The following is a 22,251-nucleotide window of genomic DNA, read 5'->3' on the forward strand; positions in this document are numbered from 1 at the left end:
CATTAATCCTTCTCATACTCTTTCAGAAAATCAAAGAAAATTGAATACTTTCTAAGCCATTCTAAGAGATCAGTATTATCCTGATAACTAAAGCCAACACTACAAGAAAAGAAAACTATAGACCAACACCATTTCTCAGCTGCTGGCAGGTTAGGCATTCACCAGTGGCAGTGACTAAACCAGCCTTGGTAAAAGAGCGCCCCTGCTGCTGGAGCACACTGAACCTTCATGCCTGCCATCATGGCTCCTGTGCTCATGGGTCTATTGCACCAGCACTGGAATCCACAATGTAAATCACTAGCACCTTAGAGTCTTCAGTAAGCATTAACATGAGAGACAAGGGTCCTTCCACTTTGTGGCCATTCTCATAGGCCCATCCATATGCCTCTTCTCCAAAATTGATTTCTACCTTTTCAATCTTGGTTCCTTCCAAGCTCCTGACCAATCAGCCAACCCATTTGCCACTGCTCAGGAACCTGTGTATATCTGTATGTCATGCCATTTCTCCCTTCACACAGAGTGAACAACCAAGTGCATTACTGACACTGGAGTGTTCTCCTTTGCCGCTCTCTTTAGGATTACCCCTGAATGGGATGCAGTGCAATAGTGGTCCATTTTCTGCTCATACCAACATATGAAGCTAATTCATGTGTGAATGAGGGCCAAATTTTTCTCTTAGTGGTTTTAGAGACCTACTCCACCCCTAGATGAAGAGTTGAAAGAGAAGTACCAGTGTAATGTACTAGGTTACATGGCAGTCTGGGCCATCTGTTCATGTTATATACTGATGCCCTTTGGTCTTCCTTAAGCCAATCACAAATGGACCATTTCCTTTGTATAACAGATTGCTGCTGTACCTCCCAACCTTCTGACTCAGTTGATGTGACCCTGTTTGTTTTGGGCACCTCTGATCACACAGTTAAATGATGTCCCGTAGCCAGGGCCTCACTCTAACTAGGTCTGCCCCACACCTGGGGCTGCTTTTCAAACCGGAGTCATTTTCTGCTGTGGAAAGCAGAGCTTTGCTCTGGAGCCCTAAGGCTCTGCATTGCAGTTCTCTTCCTGGCCTTGCCAGAGCATCACACAGCATCTTTGTCTACCATAAATACCCAACCTTGATGTGATATACCAGGTCATATGGCCTGAACAGCAGGGCAGTTTGCACCACAGCCTGGAGGACCTGCTACAGAGACCTCTGTTGCTCTGGGACCTACTCAAAACTATCACAGCAACATTCCCAAATATAGCAGATACTCCCTCCAAAAGATGAAGAGTCCTGCTAGCACTGTGCCTAGAAGATGCAAGGTGCAACACCTGTCCTTTCCTGTAGAGGGGAGATCCCAGAAAGCCTCAGGCCGTTGGATCTATTAAAACTTTTCCAACATGGCAACCTCTGAATTTTTGTGGCATGCATTTGATTTACTGGGATATTCAAAATACTTTCCACTTCCTATTCACCAGGTCTTTTTGGTATAATGTTATTAATACAGTGGGCCTGTATGATGTTCTGTGAAATATCCGGTCCTTGCTGACTTTGTGACAGAAAACAAAGTGAACAGCTTCAGGACATGAGCAATCACAGGCTGCTGTCCTTCCCACCTAAAAGCAAACTACTTTTGACCCTTCTTACTAATGAGGATTGAAAAGAACACATAGGCCAGATCAGTAACCACAACCATAACCATGTAACAAATGCTAGATGATTTGTTGGTCTGCTCCAGTAGACTCTACATCTTGCACAACAGTTGAGGTTGGAACTACCACTTAAGTTTACAGTGGTCCACTGTCATTTACCACAGTCCACCTCATTATTGTAAGAGGCACTCAGATAAACAGAATGAGGATCTAGTGGAGACTATCACTTGTGCAGTCCGTAACTCTGATGGCTGATCTCTGCATTTTCTCCTGGTGTGCAATACTGCTTCTGACTTACCATCTTGGCCCAGGTGTAAGGGTGAAATTTCAGGGACTCCCACTTAGCTATTCCCACCATGGTGTTGAGAACATTGTGAAAGTTCTGTCGGCTGCTTTTTCAAATCTTTTAAAGCAATTAACCAAAGCCAGTAAACACTACAATCATTACAATTACCACTGCCCCTCTCTTGTTCATTTGCCACCACTACTATGTAAGGCATTGCCTCACTACTCTGTGTCTCATCCCTATTCATACCTGTAGTCCTTATCACCATTTTACTAGTGAGTGAGTCTGTTTCAGAGTCCCATCCTGTTTCTGATCTCTAGGACCAATCTCAGTGTCCATATTTTAGCCTGGGTTCTCCCTCCAGAAATCAGAGCCTAAAACGAGGACTCATTGACAGGTGTCTTTCTTGAGGTATGATCCCAGGGAACAAGCTGAAGTGAAAGAGAGGAGGCCCGTGCAGTGTCTAATTAAGCTGTCACTACCGTGGGCAGTGGGGTAGATCTCTCTGGAACCCTCTGAAGAGCTGTGTAAAACACACCACAGACTTCTCCTCTCAACGGACTGAAGAGGGGAGCTTTTATCCTGCAGCTTCTGTGCTCCGTTAGTCAACAAGTGGCCTTTCGGGTGTCCATCCCACACACCCGTGGCTACACGTGCGCATGTGCCACACAGCAGCATCCAAGAAGCCCAGGGTGGAAGGCAAGAGATACACAGTGCAGCTGAGGCAAGGGACTGTGGGGTCACTCCTGTGGGGAGCCAGTTGCTATGGCAATGTCAAATTGGGCTGAGAAAACAGGAGGCTGGGCACAAGACACAATATCCTTTTGTCTTTAGTTTGGGGCCTTAAGCTGAAGTTCAGGGAAAAATGGGAGGAATCCCATTCAACAGCTTATTACAGAAGAATAAGTGGTCTTACGTTATACTGGAAGTTATTTGTTACCTGAGATAAAAAGTCACCACTAACAGTGCTGATACCCCATTTGATTGGCTATTTGTGTTGTCATCGCACAAAAGAACCATTGTTTTGACAATACCAAACTTATTAGCCTATGAGACTATTTTGTTTAAAGTGTGTCTAATAATACTTAATTGGTCTAAACTGATGTTTTTTCCCCAAACCAAATTCTTAGTACTAAACTTGGAGACTCAAATCACATGTAACTTCATTACTAATTTCTTTCATACTTATCCAGTTCAAATGTAACTCTTTTTGTTTTTAAGTTATTACTAGATATTTTGGAACTATGGTTTTTCAAAAGTTCCACTTTTCAATTAATACTTCCTTTTTAGTAAGATTTTAAATTTTATTTTTAACTAACCTATTTTTAGTGAGATACAGAGTATATGCTTGTAATCTTGAATTCTAGAGTTTTAAAATGGAATGTAGTTTTCTTATATTTAGAAAAAGTTCTTAAAATATTTCTTGTGAATTGTGGAATCTTTTTCATATACTTGTATCATTTTAAAATATATGTTTAATTTAGTAATATAAGACATGAAGGCTGTACAAAGACTGAAAATACAGATTTTACTGGTCATATTTTTCCACAAATTAAGAGATTGTTTATGTAGTCATCTATGTAATGTCCTTACAAATATAATTACAAAGATGAAAAACAGGTTGACAATTGCATTTCACAATATCTCGTGTAGAGGGCAGCAGAGAGCTTAGATTTTGTTTTCTCTTTGCCTGTAGTATGGCTTCCCTAGTCTAATTTCCAATTGCTTGTTATTGTTCCAGGTAAAAGTAGATAATAATGCCTAGACCAAAAAAAGTAATGATTATTCCTAAGCTCTAATTTATTTCTAAATTCCAAGCAGTTTTTCACTTGAAAGGGGGAGAACAAGTAACCTAACACTCCTTTTCTATACATAAGAGAAACATTATCTTTCTCTTTACCTTTACATAACTCAGTTACGTTTATAAATTCTAGATGTTCTATAGAAAGAAAAGACGCTAACCAATCTGTGCCTCAGTTACGCCGTTTGTAGAAAGTTATACAAATAGTTGCTGTTGGCCAGGCAGGGTGGCTCATACCTGTAATTCCAGCACTTTGGGAGGCCGAGGCAGGCGGATCACTTGAGACCGGGAATTCGAGACCAGCCTGGCCAACATGGTGAAACCCCGTCTCTACTAACATTACAAAAATTAGCCAGGCGTGATGGCACACTCGGAAGGCTGAGGCATGAGAATCACTTGAACCCAGGAGGCAGAGGTTGCAGTGAGCTGAGATTGTGCCATGGCACTCCAGCCTGGACAACAGAGCAAGACCCTGTCTTTAAAAAAAAAAAAAGAAAGAAAAAAAAACTCTTCTAAACTTACACAACTGGAACTATTTTATTATCTTTTTACCTACCCCATGTCTTGTTATAAAAAGGCTATAAGGCAGCTAATCTCTCAACCGTTTTTATGGTTTCCTCCTCTATAAAAGTATTGGCAATTTAGTGAATACTACTAGCCTGGGACTCAGGAGACTTTGGTTTTAAACTTAGGTCTACTGTTAACTTAGGTCAGCTAACATATACTGAGCACCTAGTGTGTCTCAGAACATGTGCTAAAGGTTTTACATGGGTTATCTTAATCTGGACAGTGTCACAACAGCTGAGCAGAACAGAGTCATCAGGTCTGTTAAGCCACTGATTAACAAGGTACCTTTGGACAAGTTTCTTAAACTTGGTCAGTCCTAGTTTCCTCCATCTCTAAAATTGAGATAATAAGTACTTCATAGAGTTGATTAAGATAACATGTATAAAGCTCTAGCACAAAGTAATTGAGATAATAAGTACTTCATAGAGTTGATTAAATAAGATAACATATAGAACTCTAGCACAAAGTAAGACCTTAAATTTTTCTTCTATTTTTCACCACCACCCATTAAGTTTCCTTATGAGAAAACTGAAGAGGATGGGTGAATGATCTCAGAGGGCCTGTTTAGTCCTCTGGTTTTATGCAGCATTGTGACAAGACTCAAGATTCTTGAGTCCAGTTGAACTTCCGCATGTTCATCATTCCTTTTTTAGATGCTGTCTACATTTAGACCCTAAACCTGCACATTCAAAATGAAACTAAGATTTTAGTGTTGGTGAGCTGGGGCTTTTGTGAACATGGCTGTCATCAGTATACCGTATTTGTTTTCTATTTCTGTTTTTACATATAAAGATTTCTACCTTTACCTCTTGGGTCCCCAGCTGAAGGAGAGAATGAAAGATACCCCTTCTCATTATCTTGGCTCATTTCTGTTGGAACTAAGTGGAAAAACAGTTTCAAGAAAGACATCGGGTAAGAATCCCAGGAGAACTCCTAGCTGCTTCTTTCCTTAACTCCCACTGCACGTAATCCTTTATTGCCTTAGAAACTATGTGGCCATAAAGTATTGGCCTTACTTACGCCATATTTTAACTGATGAAGCTAACTGAACCAGACTGCTGGGCTCTAGCCTAGGCTGTTCATATTAGCTCTGAGAATGTAGGTAGATCACTGTTCTTAAGAGTAAAATTAGGAGTCCACAATTGCTCAGGTGCTTCTACTTTCATGCTATATGGAAATATCTTCTACAGTCATCCACTCTTAAGGCCAACCACATCACACATACTGCCCAGGACAGACTGGACAATAGAGTAGATGATGAAACACAGCCAATCTCCATTACTTTAAAAAATAAACTCAAAGCAGAAAGATGAATTATTACCACATCTCGTGTATAAAACACACATAGCTACAGAAGGGCAGTGGTGGTCCTTCCTGCAAGAAGTAGCAACTCTCCTGCAAACCTTAGGCAATTACTTTTTATAGATTATTTGTCTTTATAAATAGTCTGCACCCACTATTCTTCTGTATTCATTCTTCAACCCCTGTAATTTGCCTCTGTCTTTACTCCACTGAAGTAGCACACTTGAGATCCTCATTAAACTTGTAATCACTAAATCCGTGGCTTTTTTCGTACCCTCCTTAACCTCTTTGCTGTAATTAACATTTTTTTCTTCCCTTGGCTTTTGCTTTGTTTCTTTCCTTCTAACTATTCCTTTTGCAGAATTCTCCTTCCCTTGGCTTTCCTCCAAAGTTAGATCCTTGGACCATGTTCTTTTTGTCCAAATGTTCTCTCCCAGGCATCTCATTCACTCCCATAGCTTCGATTTTTATCTCTGTATCTGACTCTCCAGTCTAAATCTAGCCTCCAGCCTCTTTTTCAGGTTTTTGTCCAACATTTCCAACTACCAGCAGAATATTTTCATTTGCATGTTCTTCCACCTCCTCACACTCAGTATAACTAAAATGTAACTTAGAATTTTCTTTCAAAGCTTGTTCCTTCTTATTTCTTGATTTGCACTAACAGTTACCCCTCCTATTTAAAGAATTGTAGGCGTCTGTGACTTCTTGCTTATATCCTTTTCCTTCTTCCCTACTGGTCCTACTTTAGGCAAAGTTCTTGTTGCCCGACTGTGATTTTTGCATGATGTTTTCAGTCATCTTTCAACCATCTTAAACACCAGTCACATATATCTTATTACAACATAGCTCTCATTATCTCTCTCACCTATTGAGTACATCCATCTGTTCCATCTTTACGCACAGCCCGTGACCTCAGTGTGGGCTCACTCCCTTGTCCTCCTTGAAATTTTCTCTTGTTCAAATCTATGAAAAATATTACATTCAAGGCCGCACAGACATAACATCTTAAACCTCTTCCTGGCATTGTTCCCAGCCGTGTCTTAGCTTAGAAAACTATCTGAAGTGGTTTCTCTTCCAGAACTCCTGTAGCACTTATTAGCTACACACCTTAGTTTTGAATTTGCAAAAGCTATCTTCTGTTATCTCTTCATGTGGCCTACCTTTACACAATGGTCTCTTTAGCAGATATGAAGCCTATTTTTTTTTATTACCCAAGTATCTAGAATAGTGACTTTTATATAATAGATTTCTCTGATTCTATAAATCCTCAGAATAGAAATATTTTTCCAACATACTACCATCATATTATAGTAGTTTATAGTGTAAAATTTTACCATTCCAAATAGAATAACGAATTTTGTGTTCAAAAGGAAATCTGCTTCACAGCAGGCCTGCCAAGCCAACAAAAGTAGTGTTGTTCCATAGAGGAAAAAACTTAGGCTAGAAATTTGGAGACTGTCACTGGTCACTGTCATTATTGTCACTTCACCTCTGTTAGCCTCATTTCTTCACCTGTAAAATGCAAGACTTTTTAAGCAGTCTTTTGACCCTGTTCGAGCTATATCAAGATCAGTTAATTCAGTTTAGAGAAGGACCCTGTTATATTATACACTTATATATAATATATACACAATTACATACTATGTATACAATATAGAGAACAGAAATCACCTTTGTTATAAAATATCTAGTACACAGATAATCAAGTTTTTAAAAAGATCCAGAAAAAAAATATCTACCTCTAAGAAATACTGAATTTTGAAATCTGAAGTAGCCCAGTTTACCCGTAACCTCATGGGAGATTTTCTTCTGGAAGAGAGGTAACAGAAGTGCACCTGCTGTATTTACCCTGCTAGTCTTAAGAAAAAGTGGGAATTATTTAAAGACTTAGATAATCTATTTTATAATTTTGAATATGCTTGCACTTCTGTAAAATAAAAGCAGGTTTCCTGGAAAATTAGGCTTTTCTTCATTATATACGTTGATTCAGCCCTATCGAATAAGAATTTCTATTTCCTTATTTGAGTTGTCAAGTTGTCCATACTGAACTTATTCCCATGCAATAGGGTTTTATGGGAAAAGTCTGCCTGTCTGTGACTAAGCACCAGAGTAGATAACGTAACAATTTGTTTTACTTCGGGAATGCATTTTAAATCAGGAAGAGAAGTTTCTGCCCTACTTGAACCCAGCTTCACTCTCCTCCTGGGCGAAAGCTGAGAGGCCTAGGTGTGCCCAGCTTTCAGTTAACTGAAGTCATGTGGTGGTGGACCCCGCCCCCAAGGCCCGGTTGGCTGTGGCCCCGCCCCTGAGCCCTGGGGTCGGTGCTTGCTGCCTGCGGCTCTCAGAAGCCTCCGCTCCGCCGCGGCGAGAGGCATGGGCACGTGGCTGCCGAGGGTGGCCGAGCTCTGGGAAGAAAAGCCCGTGTGCCTCTGCGTAGCGTCGCTACAGCGCTGACTCGGTGTGGATTGATTGGAAAGGTTTGAGGGAGTACTTGGGAAGCATGGTGGCACATGATGAGACTGGAGGTCTCCTACCTATTAAAAGGACCATACGAGTCCTAGATGTCAATAACCAGTCCTTCAGAGAACAAGAGGTAAGACTTTAAGAGAAACGTTAGGCAAAAGGAATGTTTTCTAACTCCACGGAGCTTTTAAGATTTTTAACAAGGTATTAACAGTATAATTTTAAACTTTTGATCTTATTATTACAATGTATGTTCCTGATTTATGTGCAAGCTTGAAATGTGTTTAGGGACTGTGGTCTAAGTTTAAATAGTTTATACATAGCATAGCTTGAGTGTACACAGCTTTTATACAAAAGGAAAAGATTTTAAATGTATACGTTACTCTGGTTACGTTTGTCACATTTCTGATGCTTAATATAATTGTTTTTTTAACTTGAATTTATATCATCCAGTCTTAGAAACTACCTTAATGGAGCAAGAGGAAAAGAATCCCGTTCTTGTAAATCAATGCTAGTGAACAAATTGCAACTAAAGTTTAGTCTGACCTGGTGTGCATTTTTCTTCCATCTGATGAGTTCATTGTATGCCACTTTTTTCTTCAGAAGGAAAGAGGCATGTTAGAATATTTAAACCAGTGACTCATTATTTTTACCCTCCTTGCTTTGTCTGAAGTCTTTTTTTAGTCTTTATGAACATTTATCAATATAAATCAAATTACTTTATGCCATTTTACGTAATCTTGATTTAACATTGTGTGATATTCTGTTTATACTATATACTTTAATATATACTACATTGTCACTTATATGCTAGGAATAGTGTTCCTGCATTCAGTTAACTGTGTATCTCTTGATTGTGGTAGTGGTTTCCGTCTCTGTACACACGTCAGAACTTATCTAATTGTGCATTTTAAATATGTAAAGCTTACTGAATACCCCAGCAAAGTTGCTTGTCATGTGTACACATACACACACCTTTTGGTAGTTAAAATAGCTGCCGTCTTCAGGAAGTACACTTTTATTTGGTGTGGTTTGGCTTTGGTTTTTGTTCTTGGTTTTTGGTCTTTGCCTATGTGTCGGTTTTCTCAAAATGTATAAGCATTTCCTTTGAGTAGAGCAGTCATCCACAGTCACTAGTGTGAATCCTGCAGCTTATCATCTGTTGGGCCCATAGAAACTGGCCTTTGTTTAGTATCAGCATGGGCTGTGTTTCTGCCTTACCTTTATTTCTAAGTTACAAGCACTAGGAATGTTGTCAGGGTTTTAGATCTAGTGACACAGCTCTAAATAATTTGAGTATTTCTAGAAAAGGAATTCATCCCATGTGATCATAACTCGTTTTTATCTTTTTAAAAATAACTTTTATTTTCTTTTGATTTTAAAGTTTTTGCTAAGTAGGAGAGAAGATTATTTAACCATTATAACCCAAAGGAATAGACCCAGGTGCATACTATTTTTTTATTCAGTGTCTTGATATGATTGGTTATAGAAGAGACCCTCCTAAAATATGTTCTCTAACTGGCATCATTAGAAGAAAAAGCCTTTCTACAGAATGCTGACTTCTCAACAGGATTTTTCCATGTCGTTGCAGTTAGCTGTAAGGCATAACCTGAAAAATACTTTAACTTATTCTCAACAATTTTCTGTTTATAGATGTCGAGAAATTTTTAAGGCATAAAATCTAACTACAAGTGGATTACTAACATTAATTAATACCCTGATCTGTGGGCAGATTGCCTATAATAATGCATGTGACTGCCTAGCTAACCTAGTCTGATTAAAAATTAACCTAAATTAACAACATAAACTTATGTTAGAGTGTTGGACTTTTTTTCCCTCCAAGTGAACTTTAGCCCTGGTGAAAGGTTCCCTGCAGCAGAAAATTCATTGAGCATGTAAAGCTTGTTGGTATTTTTTGTTTATTCCCATGGATTTTTGGATTTTTTTTTTTTTTTTTTTTTTTGTGAGGAGAGTATGGTTCCAGTATTCGTATCTGTTCTTTAAGCTTCTTGAATTTGCCATAACGTGTTTCCAGGACTCCAAAGTAAAAAATAAACAATCCTAGCAGTGGAACTATGGGTGCCTTCCATTTGGTGGTGGTGAGATAGAAAGTGCCTATTCCACTCACACTTCATCACCTCCAAATGCTGTGTCTGGCCTATCTAAATATTGTATTAGGAATCTGTTTTGTGACTGCAAATATTTAGGTTCTTAATAGTCAAATCAAGATTATTAAGATAGTTCATGTGGACCTCTAAAGAAAACTACTTTTGGTTTCGGCTCACATGGGCCAATTTCTAACGTGTATTCCGAAAGACACAAATTTTTGTCCCAATCTTTTAGGTGGCCTGTGAATGCCTAAACCATGTCACTTTTCCACAGAAGTTTCATGTATGAGTCTGTTTTCAAATAGTATATGTATCCTGAAATTAGTAGCAGCATTATACCTTTACATTTCATAATCACACTTTTCGTTATTTTAGTCATTAAAATTGTTCATACTTTTAAAATATATATACTAAAAGTTTGTTTTGTATTTGCCAAACATTCTTCATGTATGTCCTTTGAGTGAGGCAGGAAAGTTATCCACCATTCAGTCCCCAAAAGCATGTGAAAAACTGCAAAGTGCCCTCCTCCTTTCTCTCCCTCTCCCAACCTGTATTTCCTGAGTAAGCATCATACTTCCCAAGACATCCTAGATTTGATAAACTCTGAAAAGCAGCATTTCCTTTGTGGAGAAGTGAGATTATAGTTGGATTTTTAAAGGACTGTGGAACATATTTAACCACCAAATACCACTTGGCATAATATGCTGCCACCCTAAAGAGACCACATCAACAAAACCCGTGTTCGTTTCAGAAGTATGCTTTAGATATATTTACATTCACTTATCTAAATCTAAATTCTGTAGTTTTAAAATATCACATAATTTTGAGTTACCAGGAAGTTAGTAGTTGTACAGTAACTGGTCCTATAAAGATAATAAATTTTTATCATTAATTTGATTTTATGTGATAAAATAGATATCAAAAATTTATTTCCTGCTAACGAAATTTTCCTTTCATATTCACTGAGAAAAGCACCTTTCCAAAGACCTTTTAAGTTGAAATTAAATATTATATTTTCTGGGAAGTCAAATTTGTTATGCATGAAACAAGGAAGAGGAGTTAACCTCTGTTCCCAAAAAGCGGAACAGAGCTTTCTGACAACTGCTTTGTTCCAGTGAAATGTCGGCATTTCTTACTCTGTGAGGTAATTCTATCTTCAGTCCAACAGGAGACTCTTTGTGCTGTCTTTACTAAATGGAAAGGAATGCCTGTGCTGGCCCCTGCACACGCGTGTGTCAGTCAGTCAGCACAGATGTACGTGGGGGAGGCATCCACACATGTCCTCAGAAGCACAGCGTGTGCCATCTTATTACATATCGTGAAGGTTTCTTTTGCAGTTCGTTTATATTCAAAGTTTTACTTTGGAGTTGATTATTTGGTATGAGAGGTTGATCTACAACTCTGCCTCTTACAGCCTTCAGATTTCCAAATTCTCTTTCATTATCTACCAAGTTTCCTTAATAGTTCACATTCCTTTCTGATATATATGTATACATTTAGGAGCTTTAATGAGTCTAATTGTTTCTTTGGATATTCAAATTATTTACATTTCTTTCCAAATAATGTTAACTTTTCCTGTCAGTTTATTCTTAAATAATTAATTTAAAAAAAATTTTTTTTTACCCAAACCAAAAATGGTCAATATAGTCTTCATTTGTTTAAAGGCATTATTTTTACACATTTTCTACACCCCTTCCTTTTTATATTACTTTAGTCATGTCAAAGAATTTTTAGAAAAAGTTGCTTCTTCTGTTATTTTTAAATGATGTCTTATTTTTCGGTGATAATTTTAATATAATTTTAAATTATATATCCTCCTGGATTCTCATCAAAATTATTTTGTCAAGTATGCCACAATTGTCAGAAGCACAAAATACAAATAGTTATGCTCCATAGACATAAAGAATAGACCTGCTAGTTTTATGATCTGGCATTCTTCATTTCAGTAACTGTGTGAGTCACCTACTGGTATGCCTCCATTCTTCTAGCGATAAAATTAGAATAATGCAATTTTTGTAAAGTTTCAAAATCCTTGAATAAGTGATGTGTTTGCTATATTATTATTTAAAAGCAATAACATGTAGAATCATAACTATTTCTTCTCGATTTGTATATACCTTTCCTTTAAGTTAATAAATTACTGTTTGAGAGAGGATCTAATTTATTTATGAATGCCAGTGTTTATGTAGTAAATGGAAATATTCCTAAAATCTGTTAGTAATAGCTCAAACTGAGTATGTGCCAGGCACTGTTTCAAGCCCTATTATTCATTTAATCTTCACAACAACTTCATAAGAGAAGTGCTACTTTTAGCCCCATTTTATAGATGAGAAAACTGATGCCAAGGGGGTGCCCTAGCAAGTGGTAGAGCCGGGATTTGTGCCCAGTCAGATTTCAGAGCCTGGGTGCTCTTTTAACTCCTCCCTGCCTTGGCTTCAATATTTTTCAGCCCATTCCAGTGTCAGACATGTTGATTGAAAGGTTGTATTTTCTAACGGAAGTAGTTAAGAATGAAATGATACAATGTCTGAGATTTGCTTTAAAACATTTAAGTAGGGACAAAAATGAAACAAATTGTTATACCAGACACTGTGGAGGCCGCTCGATAGACACATGGGATCCATTATGCCATTCTCCACTTTCATGTATGTTCAAAAATTTTCATAACAATAAGGCTTTTTTTTAAAAAAAAAAAGTTATTCCCTGCATTAAACTAAAAAGTTCATTAGATTTTAGGATGTAATTTCCTTGTTTGAATTTTAATTTTTTCCCCTATTGGAAATATTTGACTGGCCTTTCTTATACACTTATTTTTTGAAAAGTTACTGCTACTCAATAGAGTTCTTATTGTTTTGACAATGAAGAACAACTCTTATTTTCATGTTTCTGTATTTTATAATGTACAAAAATTGTTTTGTGAGAGGGCTTTACTTTGTCCAAGTTTGTATGAAATCATTGCACCTAGACATATATTTAGTGTCATCTGGTTTGTTTTTATAGGAGCCAAGCAATAAAAGAGTTCGACCTCTGGCTCGTGTCACGTCCTTGGCAAATTTAATCTCTCCTGTAAGAAATGGAGCTGTCAGACGTTTTGGTCAAACAATACAGGTAAAAAGAGAGGAGGAAGAGTAATGTAGTCAGCGGACTTTATAGAAGCCTGGAATTTGTAGTTGTCTTTGAGCTGTACAAACAAGTTTGCATTATTATACTTAAACATAGTTTTCTTTTTGGAATATGCTAGTAAGGAATATTGTTCCAGAACAATGTGTAGCCTCATTATATTAATTTGCATCTTATATCAATGCATAGTCTTGGCTAGTTTTTATTCCCAAAAATGTAATTTTAGCTGATAAATATGTAAGATTGGTAGGTGGAAACTTGGATAAATTATTGTTTTCTGCATTGAGAAATTCTCAGAACTTTGTCTTTCTTCACTTTAAAAAAAAAGAAAATGGGAATAATTCTGTTTCTTCCAAATCTTATTTTCTCTTTTGTTCACCTTTTCTTTTTTAAGTCATTTACCCTTCGTGGTGACCACAGATCCCCAGCCTCTGCCCAGAAGTTTTCTAGCAGGTCAACAGTCCCAACACCCGCCAAGAGAAGGAGCAGTGCACTGTGGTCAGAGATGCTGGACATCACCATGAAGGAGTCTCTCACCACCAGGGAGATCAGACGGCAGGAGGTATGCTGGCACTCAGTGTACATGTTTTCCCAAAAGAACAGCAAATTGATGCCAATGGCAAAATTAACTCGGATTTTTGTGTTTGAGCAACAATTCCTAATACATGGTGAACAAAACCTAATGATGGGCGGTGGTCAAATTAAACAACTCTAATAGGGTAAAATTACCAAACATATGGCAGCCTTTTATTTGAGATTCCATTCTGAATTACAATTTTCAGACTGAGTTACTTTTTAAAATGCCGTTCAAAACATCAAATAATGTAATTATCAGTTGTATATAATTTTCCTTTCTCGAAGGAATGACCTCTGATGTTTGCTGGATGTTTTTAGGCAATATATGAAATGTCCCGAGGTGAACAGGATTTAATTGAGGATCTCAAACTTGCAAGAAAGGTCAGTAAATAACTTTTTATCAGATGCCCTAGTTTTTAAAAATTACATTTCACAAAATCTAAAGGATAGTTTTCTTAACCTTTAGAAGTAGAAGAATAGAAAATATCTACTGGTGAATACATTTTTTTTAGATGAGGTCTAGACACATCCTCAAATATAAGTATTAGTAAGAGAGTTTATTTGGGGATTAATACATACTAATTTATTTTATGTGTAGCAAACAGAATCCACGCTAGCTTTTATGTAATTAATTCTCTTTGTTTCCAAGTATAGATCCCTCATGTTTTCCTCACATGATCTCTCTGTGACACATTTCTCCCCTCTGACAGGCCTACCATGACCCCATGTTAAAGTTGTCCATCATGTCAGAAGAGGAACTCACACATATATTTGGTGATCTGGACTCTTACATACCTCTGCATGAAGGTTAGATGTGCCACTTAATTGTCATTAAATCTAAAGAGCAGCGGTGCATGTAATTTTCAGTCTAAACTTCTAATGTAGTGCTGACCTATTTTTTAAATAAACCTGTTAATGGTGTTTATGCTTTTTTATCACTTCAGATTTGTTGACAAGAATAGGAGAAGCAACCAAGCCTGATGGAACAGTGGAGCAGATTGGTCACATTCTCGTGAGCTGGGTATGTAGTAAGTTGTTGACCCCAGATACAGTTTCTTACAGATGTGCCATGTTGCAGTTTCTGATGAATATGAGACAGATTTGATCCCACAACTCTGTTCTACAAACACATAAGGCGTTAAAACTGAACAAATTTACAGTGACATAAGAAGTTACAGTCTGTTTAAAAAAAAAAAAACACCTTCATTAATGCTATAGGTTCATTTGTGTTACAAATACGTTCCTGCTTGGATAGAATTCCCACATCATGTGTGATTATCTGTTGCATTCTGTCACATATGTTTAAGCGCATGCCAGATGCTGGGCACTGTTTGAGGAGGAGTCGCTGGGAGTCAGTGATGAAAGGCAGTCTCTGCCTTTATAGCCTAGTGAAGGAATAGTCAAGCACATAAACAGTCTCAGGGCTGGTGGCAAATGGAGGACACTCTAGTGTCCTGGGAGCACAGACTGCCAGTGTCTGAGGTTGGAGGGGAGTAGAAGTCATGAATCTTCACTTGGATTTAGCCAAATTATGAAAATTTGAAGAGCATTTTGATGATTGCTAAAATGCTATTCAGCTTCCATTATTATCTGCCAGAAAATGTCCACAGCTTGTTAAAACTCTCAAGAATAGCTGTACATTTTGTGTTTCATGTTTGCAGGCTTGTTAATGCACTCAGTCATAACAGGAACACATCATACCTTTTCTTTTATTACTCTTCAGTTACCGCGCTTGAATGCCTACAGAGGTTACTGTAGTAACCAGCTGGCAGCCAAAGCTCTTCTTGATCAAAAGAAACAGGATCCAAGAGTCCAAGACTTCCTCCAGCGATGTCTCGAGTCTCCCTTCAGTCGAAAACTAGATCTTTGGAGTTTCCTAGATATCCCTCGAAGTCGCCTAGTCAAATACCCTTTACTGTTAAAAGAAATTCTTAAACACACTCCAAAAGAGCACCCTGATGTTCAGCTTCTGGAGGATGCTGTAAGTAGTCCCTTAAGTGATTGTTTTGTTTTTTAAGTTTATACATTAGGCTGCTTTAGAACGTTATCTTCTGAAGATGCTGATTCACATCAGCATAGTGAATTGTTTTGTTGTTTTAAGTACCCAGTGCGTTAGTACGCTGTGCACTAAGCAATAAGGAGCTGTTTGCTGGACTTCGCACATTTTGTATCTTAAGGGACAGGATTCTCATCTGATCTCACCTTGTCACCTTTGAACAAATCACTCAATTTGGCTAGGACTGTTTCTTGATCTATAAAATGAACAGACTGGCAGAATTAACTGATTTCTAGAGTCCCTTCAAGCTTTAAAGTTCTTCCATTCCATATGACATTTTTGCTCCGCAGGAAGCAGAATGAGTTAATAAACTGAAGCTGCTCTGTCAATTTTATCATTTTATCATTTTCAGATATTGATAATACAGGGAGTCCTCTCTGATATCAACTTGAAGAAAGGTGAATCCGAGTGCCAATATTACATCGACAAGCTGGAGTACCTGGATGAAAAGCAGAGGGACCCCAGAATCGAAGCGAGCAAAGTGCTGCTGTGCCATGGGGAGCTGCGGAGCAAGAGTGGACATGTAGGTGACTTTTGCTGCCGTGGCAGAGCAGCCTTCCCTCCTGCCTCTTTAACTTTTACACGTTTGTTATGAAGCAGGCTTGTAAAGGGAAAGTCATGACATAGTAAAAGAAGGTTGCCAATTTTAATTTTATATTACCAGCTTGATAAAGCTAACATTTGGTTTCTGTGACTACAGAATAAAGGAGATACCTTAAATGTCTCAGTGGAGAATCAGTAATACTTTATTTTTTAGTTTCGAAGCATAAATCAACTTGTTTGGCCAGGGGTTCCTGTCTAAATACAGTATTAGTTCCATAATGCTTAATAAAAAAGCATCCTTCAAAAAAACTTCTAAGAGTTTATCTTATGCTTATGAAAGTGGTTTTTCGCACTACATAACAAATTTCTGAAGCAGATTGAATGAATGCAAATGTATTTTTTAAATGCTAATTATAAAAGTACCTGCTAGAACTAAGTGCAGTCACGGAATGGTATTTTTGTTTCATCATGCATTTTCAAAAGCCCAATTTATAAGTTGGAGTTTTGTTTAAAAAAATTTGAAATCTTGACATCTCTGATTTTTCCCTCACGAGGGGAAAAATTATAAAGGTATAAATTTGTGTGGGACAAAATAGAACCATTAACATTTTACCAGCTTGCATTTTTAATCCCTTCTTTGTGTTAGAAAACTGTGGTATACAACACTAGTGTTTCAAGTCATGTTACTACTAATAGGTCTTTGTGATGCAGAGCATTCACTTAGCTGCTGCTTAATCTGATATTACATACCAATAAGAAACGTTTTATTTATTCTGAGATTGGAAAAACTTTCCAAATAGAACATGCTTAGCCTTGAAATTGCCATCTTTATGGATTACTATATTTGTCACTTAGATCTTCGAAAAATAAATCTGATGAAATTAATAATGTCGAGTTATTTTAGCAATATATTTCAGTCACTTAAAAACACAAGTTTCATATTTAGAGTTTGTTTCCCATTTCTCCAGAAACTTTACATTTTCCTGTTTCAAGACATCTTGGTTCTGACTCGGCCCGTCACACGGAACGAACGGCACTCTTACCAGGTTTACCGGCAGCCAATCCCAGTCCAGGAGCTGGTCCTAGAAGACCTGCAGGATGGAGATGTGAGAATGGGAGGCTCCTTTCGAGGAGCTTTCAGCAACTCAGAGAAAGGTAAAATGCAGGCCTTAAATAATTTAAAGAAATAGAAGCTCAGAACTGAAGTGAATTTAGTTTTGCCTTTAAGAATTCTAGAGATGAAATGGCTCCATTGTCCTATACTTGTTACATCCATTGAGTTGTCCAGGCCTTCCCAGTTCGAACACCCGCAGGTGTATCTAAGAAATAATGCATAGGCTTAATGTATTCACATTGACATAAATAAATTGCCATAAATTGACAGTCACGTTAAGATTGTATGACCACTTTGTCTAGAATAAACCTTTTTTTAGCCTGATTTCTTTTTTTTTTTTTCCAATTTTTTTTTTTCAGCTAAAAATATCTTTAGAATTCGCTTCCATGACCCCTCTCCAGGCCAGTCTCACACTCTGCAAGCCAATGACGTGTTCCACAAGCAGCAGTGGTTCAACTGTATTCGAGCGGCCATTGCCCCCTTCCAGTCGGCAGGCAGTCCGCCTGAGCTGCAGGGCCTGCCGGAGCTGCATGAAGAGTGTGAGGGGAACCACCCCTCTGCGAGGAAACTCACAGCCCAGAGGAGGGCATCCACAGTTTCCAGTGTTACTCAGGTAGAAGTTGATGAAAACACTTACAAATGTGGCTCTGGCATGCAGATGGCAGAGGACAGCAAGAGCTTAAAGACACACCAGACACAGCCCGGCATCCGAAGAGCGAGGGACAAAGCCCTGTCTGGTGGCAAACAGAAAGAGACTTTGGTGTAGAGAAGGCTCTGTGTGTTAACTGATGGGAGAGACTGTTTGTTTATAAATGTGTACAGTTTTGTTTTCTCATAAGGGGAGCATCATAGGGTTACTTTATACCAGTTGTAACATTTTCGTTGTTTTTGGTTGTTCTTTTTTCTTTTTTTAATGGCAGCTAAAGATATACAGATTACTGTTAAATTGCAGTCCTTTTTTTTTTTAAAGATATTTTCTTGAATTATTTAGAACATGGTAAGCCTGGTATTTTTTAATCAAACAAAATATTTATGAAATGGGTTTTCTCTTAATTCTGGATTCATCATGGCTTTCTAATACCAATTGTAATATTTACAGTATTCACCAAAACTTAGAATTTTGCAAATGCTGGAATTCTGCCAGTGTTTCTTTGCTAAGCCTTGCATGCAAAATTTGAAATTTTAACATTGGCACCCAAAACCTACATGGAATGTATGTCTGGAGTATTTCAAACTTTACATTGAAACATAATTTCCTTGGAAAACAAACCATAAGCCTGAGGAGGTTTTTATCAACTGGAATGCTTTATATTAGTTTGTTTTTCACTGTACATTCCTCATTTTACATTCATTTAACCTGCCGATTATTTAATTTTTTTATTGTAAAGTAGTTTTTAGCATTTGCTGTTATTTTTTTACTTTGATGCCTTTTCAAATTGGCATGTCTTTAAAGTATTTTTCTTCCTGATTAAAAATGTGTGTGTATGTGTGTGTGTGTATATATATATATATTTTTAAATCACATTAATTTTACCAAGTGAAACCAAGCCATACTGTTTTTGAGCCAATTAAGAAAACTGCCATTTTTAAAGTGTAGCATTTCAGGGTAAAGACCCATGAAATGGCTTGATGTATTCTAGACTACTGAAAGAAAACCACTTCAAAGATTTTGTTGAAAGTTTTAGTGTTGTCTGAAATGCAAGAGGGAAGGTGATTGGTAGTGAGTTAAAAGAAAAAGAGAGGAAAAGAGAGTAGTTTTGTCTTCAAGTAAAATGTCTGGTTGTGCCAGACATTTCACAAGTGTGAAAGGAGATAGGAGAAGCTCAACTTGAGGGCATGTAGTAAGTTGTAGAAGGCTCGAGGGGATGTGGACTTATTTGCCTTGGTTTGCAATACCTGCAAATAATGAGTTTGAAAAGAAACAATGAAATGTGTTAAAAATTTGACCATATTAGATAAATTTTGGTGGATTTATTCATAAGATGGAAAAAGACTGGTGAATCTTTTATTACAAAATGTTTCTGTTAAAATGGGATCATCATCTTTGAAAGGGGGGAGGAGGAGTAAAAGCCCGATTATAATGGTGATCAATTCAAGTCAGTGTTGACTATTCTGTGAAATATATTTGGCCAGTGGAAATGATAATCAGAAAAGACTGTAAATAGATCCATCCAAATGATTTCTCTGTACAAATGAATGATATACTATTAAAAAAAAAAGCACACACATAATCACCCTGAAGGTTTCTTGCCTGGTGGCTATATTGGGGGCATTTGGCAAAATATGCCGGTGTGGCAAAGGAGGTAGTGGTAAGCCTCATAAAAGTTAGTAAAAATTGTAGTTCAACCTTTGAAATCATTGATGAATCAGCGAAAGATAGATAAGTCTTGTGTTAGGAAATCTTTTAAGAACATGGTGTAATCAGACACAGCAATTGTATTGAAAATAACTGAACACCTGTTACTTTCTGGATAGGATAGTAAGGGTAGTAGTGGCAAAGGATCCTGATTAATTTCAGATTTTAATATAAGTACCTCAGGTTCTTGTCTTTGGAAATTCACATTCATAAGTGTATATTACACCAATGATTGTGATCTGCAACACCAGAAAGCAAGATTTCTAATCATTTCCAGAGGTGTTGTATAGAATAGTTATTCCAGAGTTACCTTGATCAGCTTCTGAAGTTTAAGAAGCAAGTAATAGTTCAAGTGTTGTTAATGGAATTATGTTTTATTTAAAACTGTATCTTCTTTTGGTTCCCTCAAAGGTAAAAATAAGACCCAGAATCTGAGTAAATCTATTCAATGAATGTTCTTCAGAAAGAGCACCTGTGTTTGAGAGCATTCAGTGATTTAGCACATTACTTCTCAAACTTCTTTGGGTATCACAATCACTAGAGGTGCTTTAAAAAAAAAAAAGTAACTGGGCCTCACCCCCTAACATACCCGCTGCAACCCCATATACACCATGTTACTGAATCCAGATTGTGGGGCGTCGGGGTAGAGGGCTGATTGTTTCTGTTCGCAAGCATCCCTCCTAGCAATTCCAGTGCTGTGAATTCCTTGGATCAGCATTGAGTATTCACTCATCTATTATATATCAGCCCCCTTTGGGTAACTGCTATATAATGAGTCAACATGTATCCACCATATTCCTAGTTTTTGCCTTAACCTGTTCCGAGTCAGAGCTGAAGACAGTCTAATTTCCCTGCCTTTTTACCTTTCTCCAGTGGGTGTGCTTACATATTTTCAGCAAAGAATAGTCTCTGCCCTGAAAATCTTCTTAAACTTCATGGTCCATCTCAGGATGTGTGTACGCACAGTGGTAAGGGAAACCAGGTCATCTTATTAGTCATCCGTGGATCACAGGTAAATCACCCTGGGATCTATCAGGACACAACTGACCCATCAGATGTGTTCAGCGACTTTTGTGGTAGCTGGGTCTACTTTGTATTTAATGCTTTTCTCAGTATGCAGACAGCATGATATTTGTTTCAAATATATATGGCTATAATGCTAGTAATTAATTTTACAAGCATCAGAAAATGCCTAGTTAAGGCCCCCATCTGTAAATGTTGATGACAGAGGCAGAAAGACCTAAAGTGGCAATGTTACAGTTTGTCTTCATCATGTTCCTCACTTGAAATTCCTGCCTGTCGCTAGAGCTGAAACTGGCTAAGAAGTATACACTTAGGAGTCCTAGGGGTTCAAAGTAGATGATATCTCAGCCTTCAAATGGGCTTTTTTTTTTTTTTGAGACGGAGTTTTGCTTTTGTTTACCAGGCTGCAGTGCAATGGCGCAAACTCAGCTCACTGCAACCTCTGCCTCCTGGGTTCAACTGATGCTCCTGCCTCAGCCTCCCAAGTAGCTGAAATTACAGGCACGTGCCACCACGCCTGGGTAATTTTGTATTTTCAGTAGAGACAGGGTTTCACCATGTTGGCCAGGCTGGTCTTGAACTCCTGACCTTAGGTGATAAGCCCACCTCTGCCTCCCAAAGTGCTGAGATTACAGGCATGAGCCATTGTGCCCAGCCCAAATGGGCTTTCTAAAATTGGCATGAGAGAACACTGATGAAAGAGTAGTACCCCTTTGTCCATGGAATCTAACTCCGGTGCGAGGAATGTCCTCAAGAATAAATCTCCCTAGACCCAGAGAAGTTTTCATTTTGTCTGCACTCAGCAATCCCCAGGACCAACTGCAAGACCAAAGACTTCTCCCAGAGGGACGGTTATTCGAGTCCAGTGGTACTTACGCTTACAGCATGCATATTTGAGGTTCTAATGACAGCCAGGACCCTCTCCCCAGGAAAATGTATGTACATCCACATCCACATGACTTTGGAACTTCAGGGATATTCCCCAGACCACCCTGTGGATGCCAAGTTGAGATCCTCTTGTCTGTCCTGACAGGACTCCAGGGAACCTGCCGGGGAACACGGATTCACTTTGTTCCTGTGGGTTCTCCGTGCACTGACATCACATTTGTTATATAACAAACATGTTTTTGAAGAGTCAAAAACATCAACCTTTCACACTTCTCGCTGGTCTGCTAAGTCACACTTGTGACACATTCGACCGTGCTGAATATGTTTCTTTGGGATAATATAAAAGTATCAAGTATGCTTTTGTAAAGTACTTTCAATCTGATACCACATAGCCTTAGCTTCAGAATACTTCT

General features: G+C 38.0%; 2 protein-coding genes across 3 annotated transcripts in view; one reads left to right on the forward strand and one right to left on the reverse strand.

Annotated features, from left to right (window-relative positions):
• TUBAL3 (tubulin alpha like 3) overlaps positions 1–7,869 on the reverse strand; it is a 52,810-nt gene extending 44,941 nt beyond the window's left edge. The window contains exon 1 of the mRNA XM_055092374.2: positions 7,331–7,869. The gene's annotated coding sequence lies outside the window, so the exon portion shown is untranslated. The remainder of the gene's footprint in view (positions 1–7,330) is intronic.
• Positions 1–19,802, forward strand: part of NET1 (neuroepithelial cell transforming 1) — a 45,354-nt gene extending 25,552 nt beyond the window's left edge. Inside the window, exons 1-10 of one of the 2 annotated variants that reach the window (XM_003827783.4) lie at positions 7,898–8,184; positions 13,163–13,270; positions 13,677–13,844; positions 14,177–14,239; positions 14,569–14,665; positions 14,803–14,879; positions 15,582–15,839; positions 16,267–16,437; positions 17,426–17,612; positions 17,931–19,802. In XM_003827783.4, the coding sequence (XP_003827831.2) occupies positions 8,092–8,184; positions 13,163–13,270; positions 13,677–13,844; positions 14,177–14,239; positions 14,569–14,665; positions 14,803–14,879; positions 15,582–15,839; positions 16,267–16,437; positions 17,426–17,612; positions 17,931–18,337 (1,629 nt within the window). In that variant the 5' untranslated portion in view covers positions 7,898–8,091 and the 3' untranslated portion in view covers positions 18,338–19,802. Of the gene's footprint in view, positions 1–7,897; positions 8,185–13,162; positions 13,271–13,676; positions 13,845–14,176; positions 14,240–14,568; positions 14,666–14,802; positions 14,880–15,581; positions 15,840–16,266; positions 16,438–17,425; positions 17,613–17,930 lie in introns of those variants that run through there. The other variant, XM_003827784.4, reaches the window with a different exon arrangement.
• The last annotated feature ends 2,449 nt before the right edge of the window (positions 19,803–22,251 follow it).

Source organism: Pan paniscus, chromosome 8 (genome assembly GCF_029289425.2).
Source record: "Pan paniscus chromosome 8, NHGRI_mPanPan1-v2.0_pri, whole genome shotgun sequence".
Classification (NCBI taxonomy): Eukaryota; Metazoa; Chordata; class Mammalia; order Primates; family Hominidae; genus Pan; species Pan paniscus.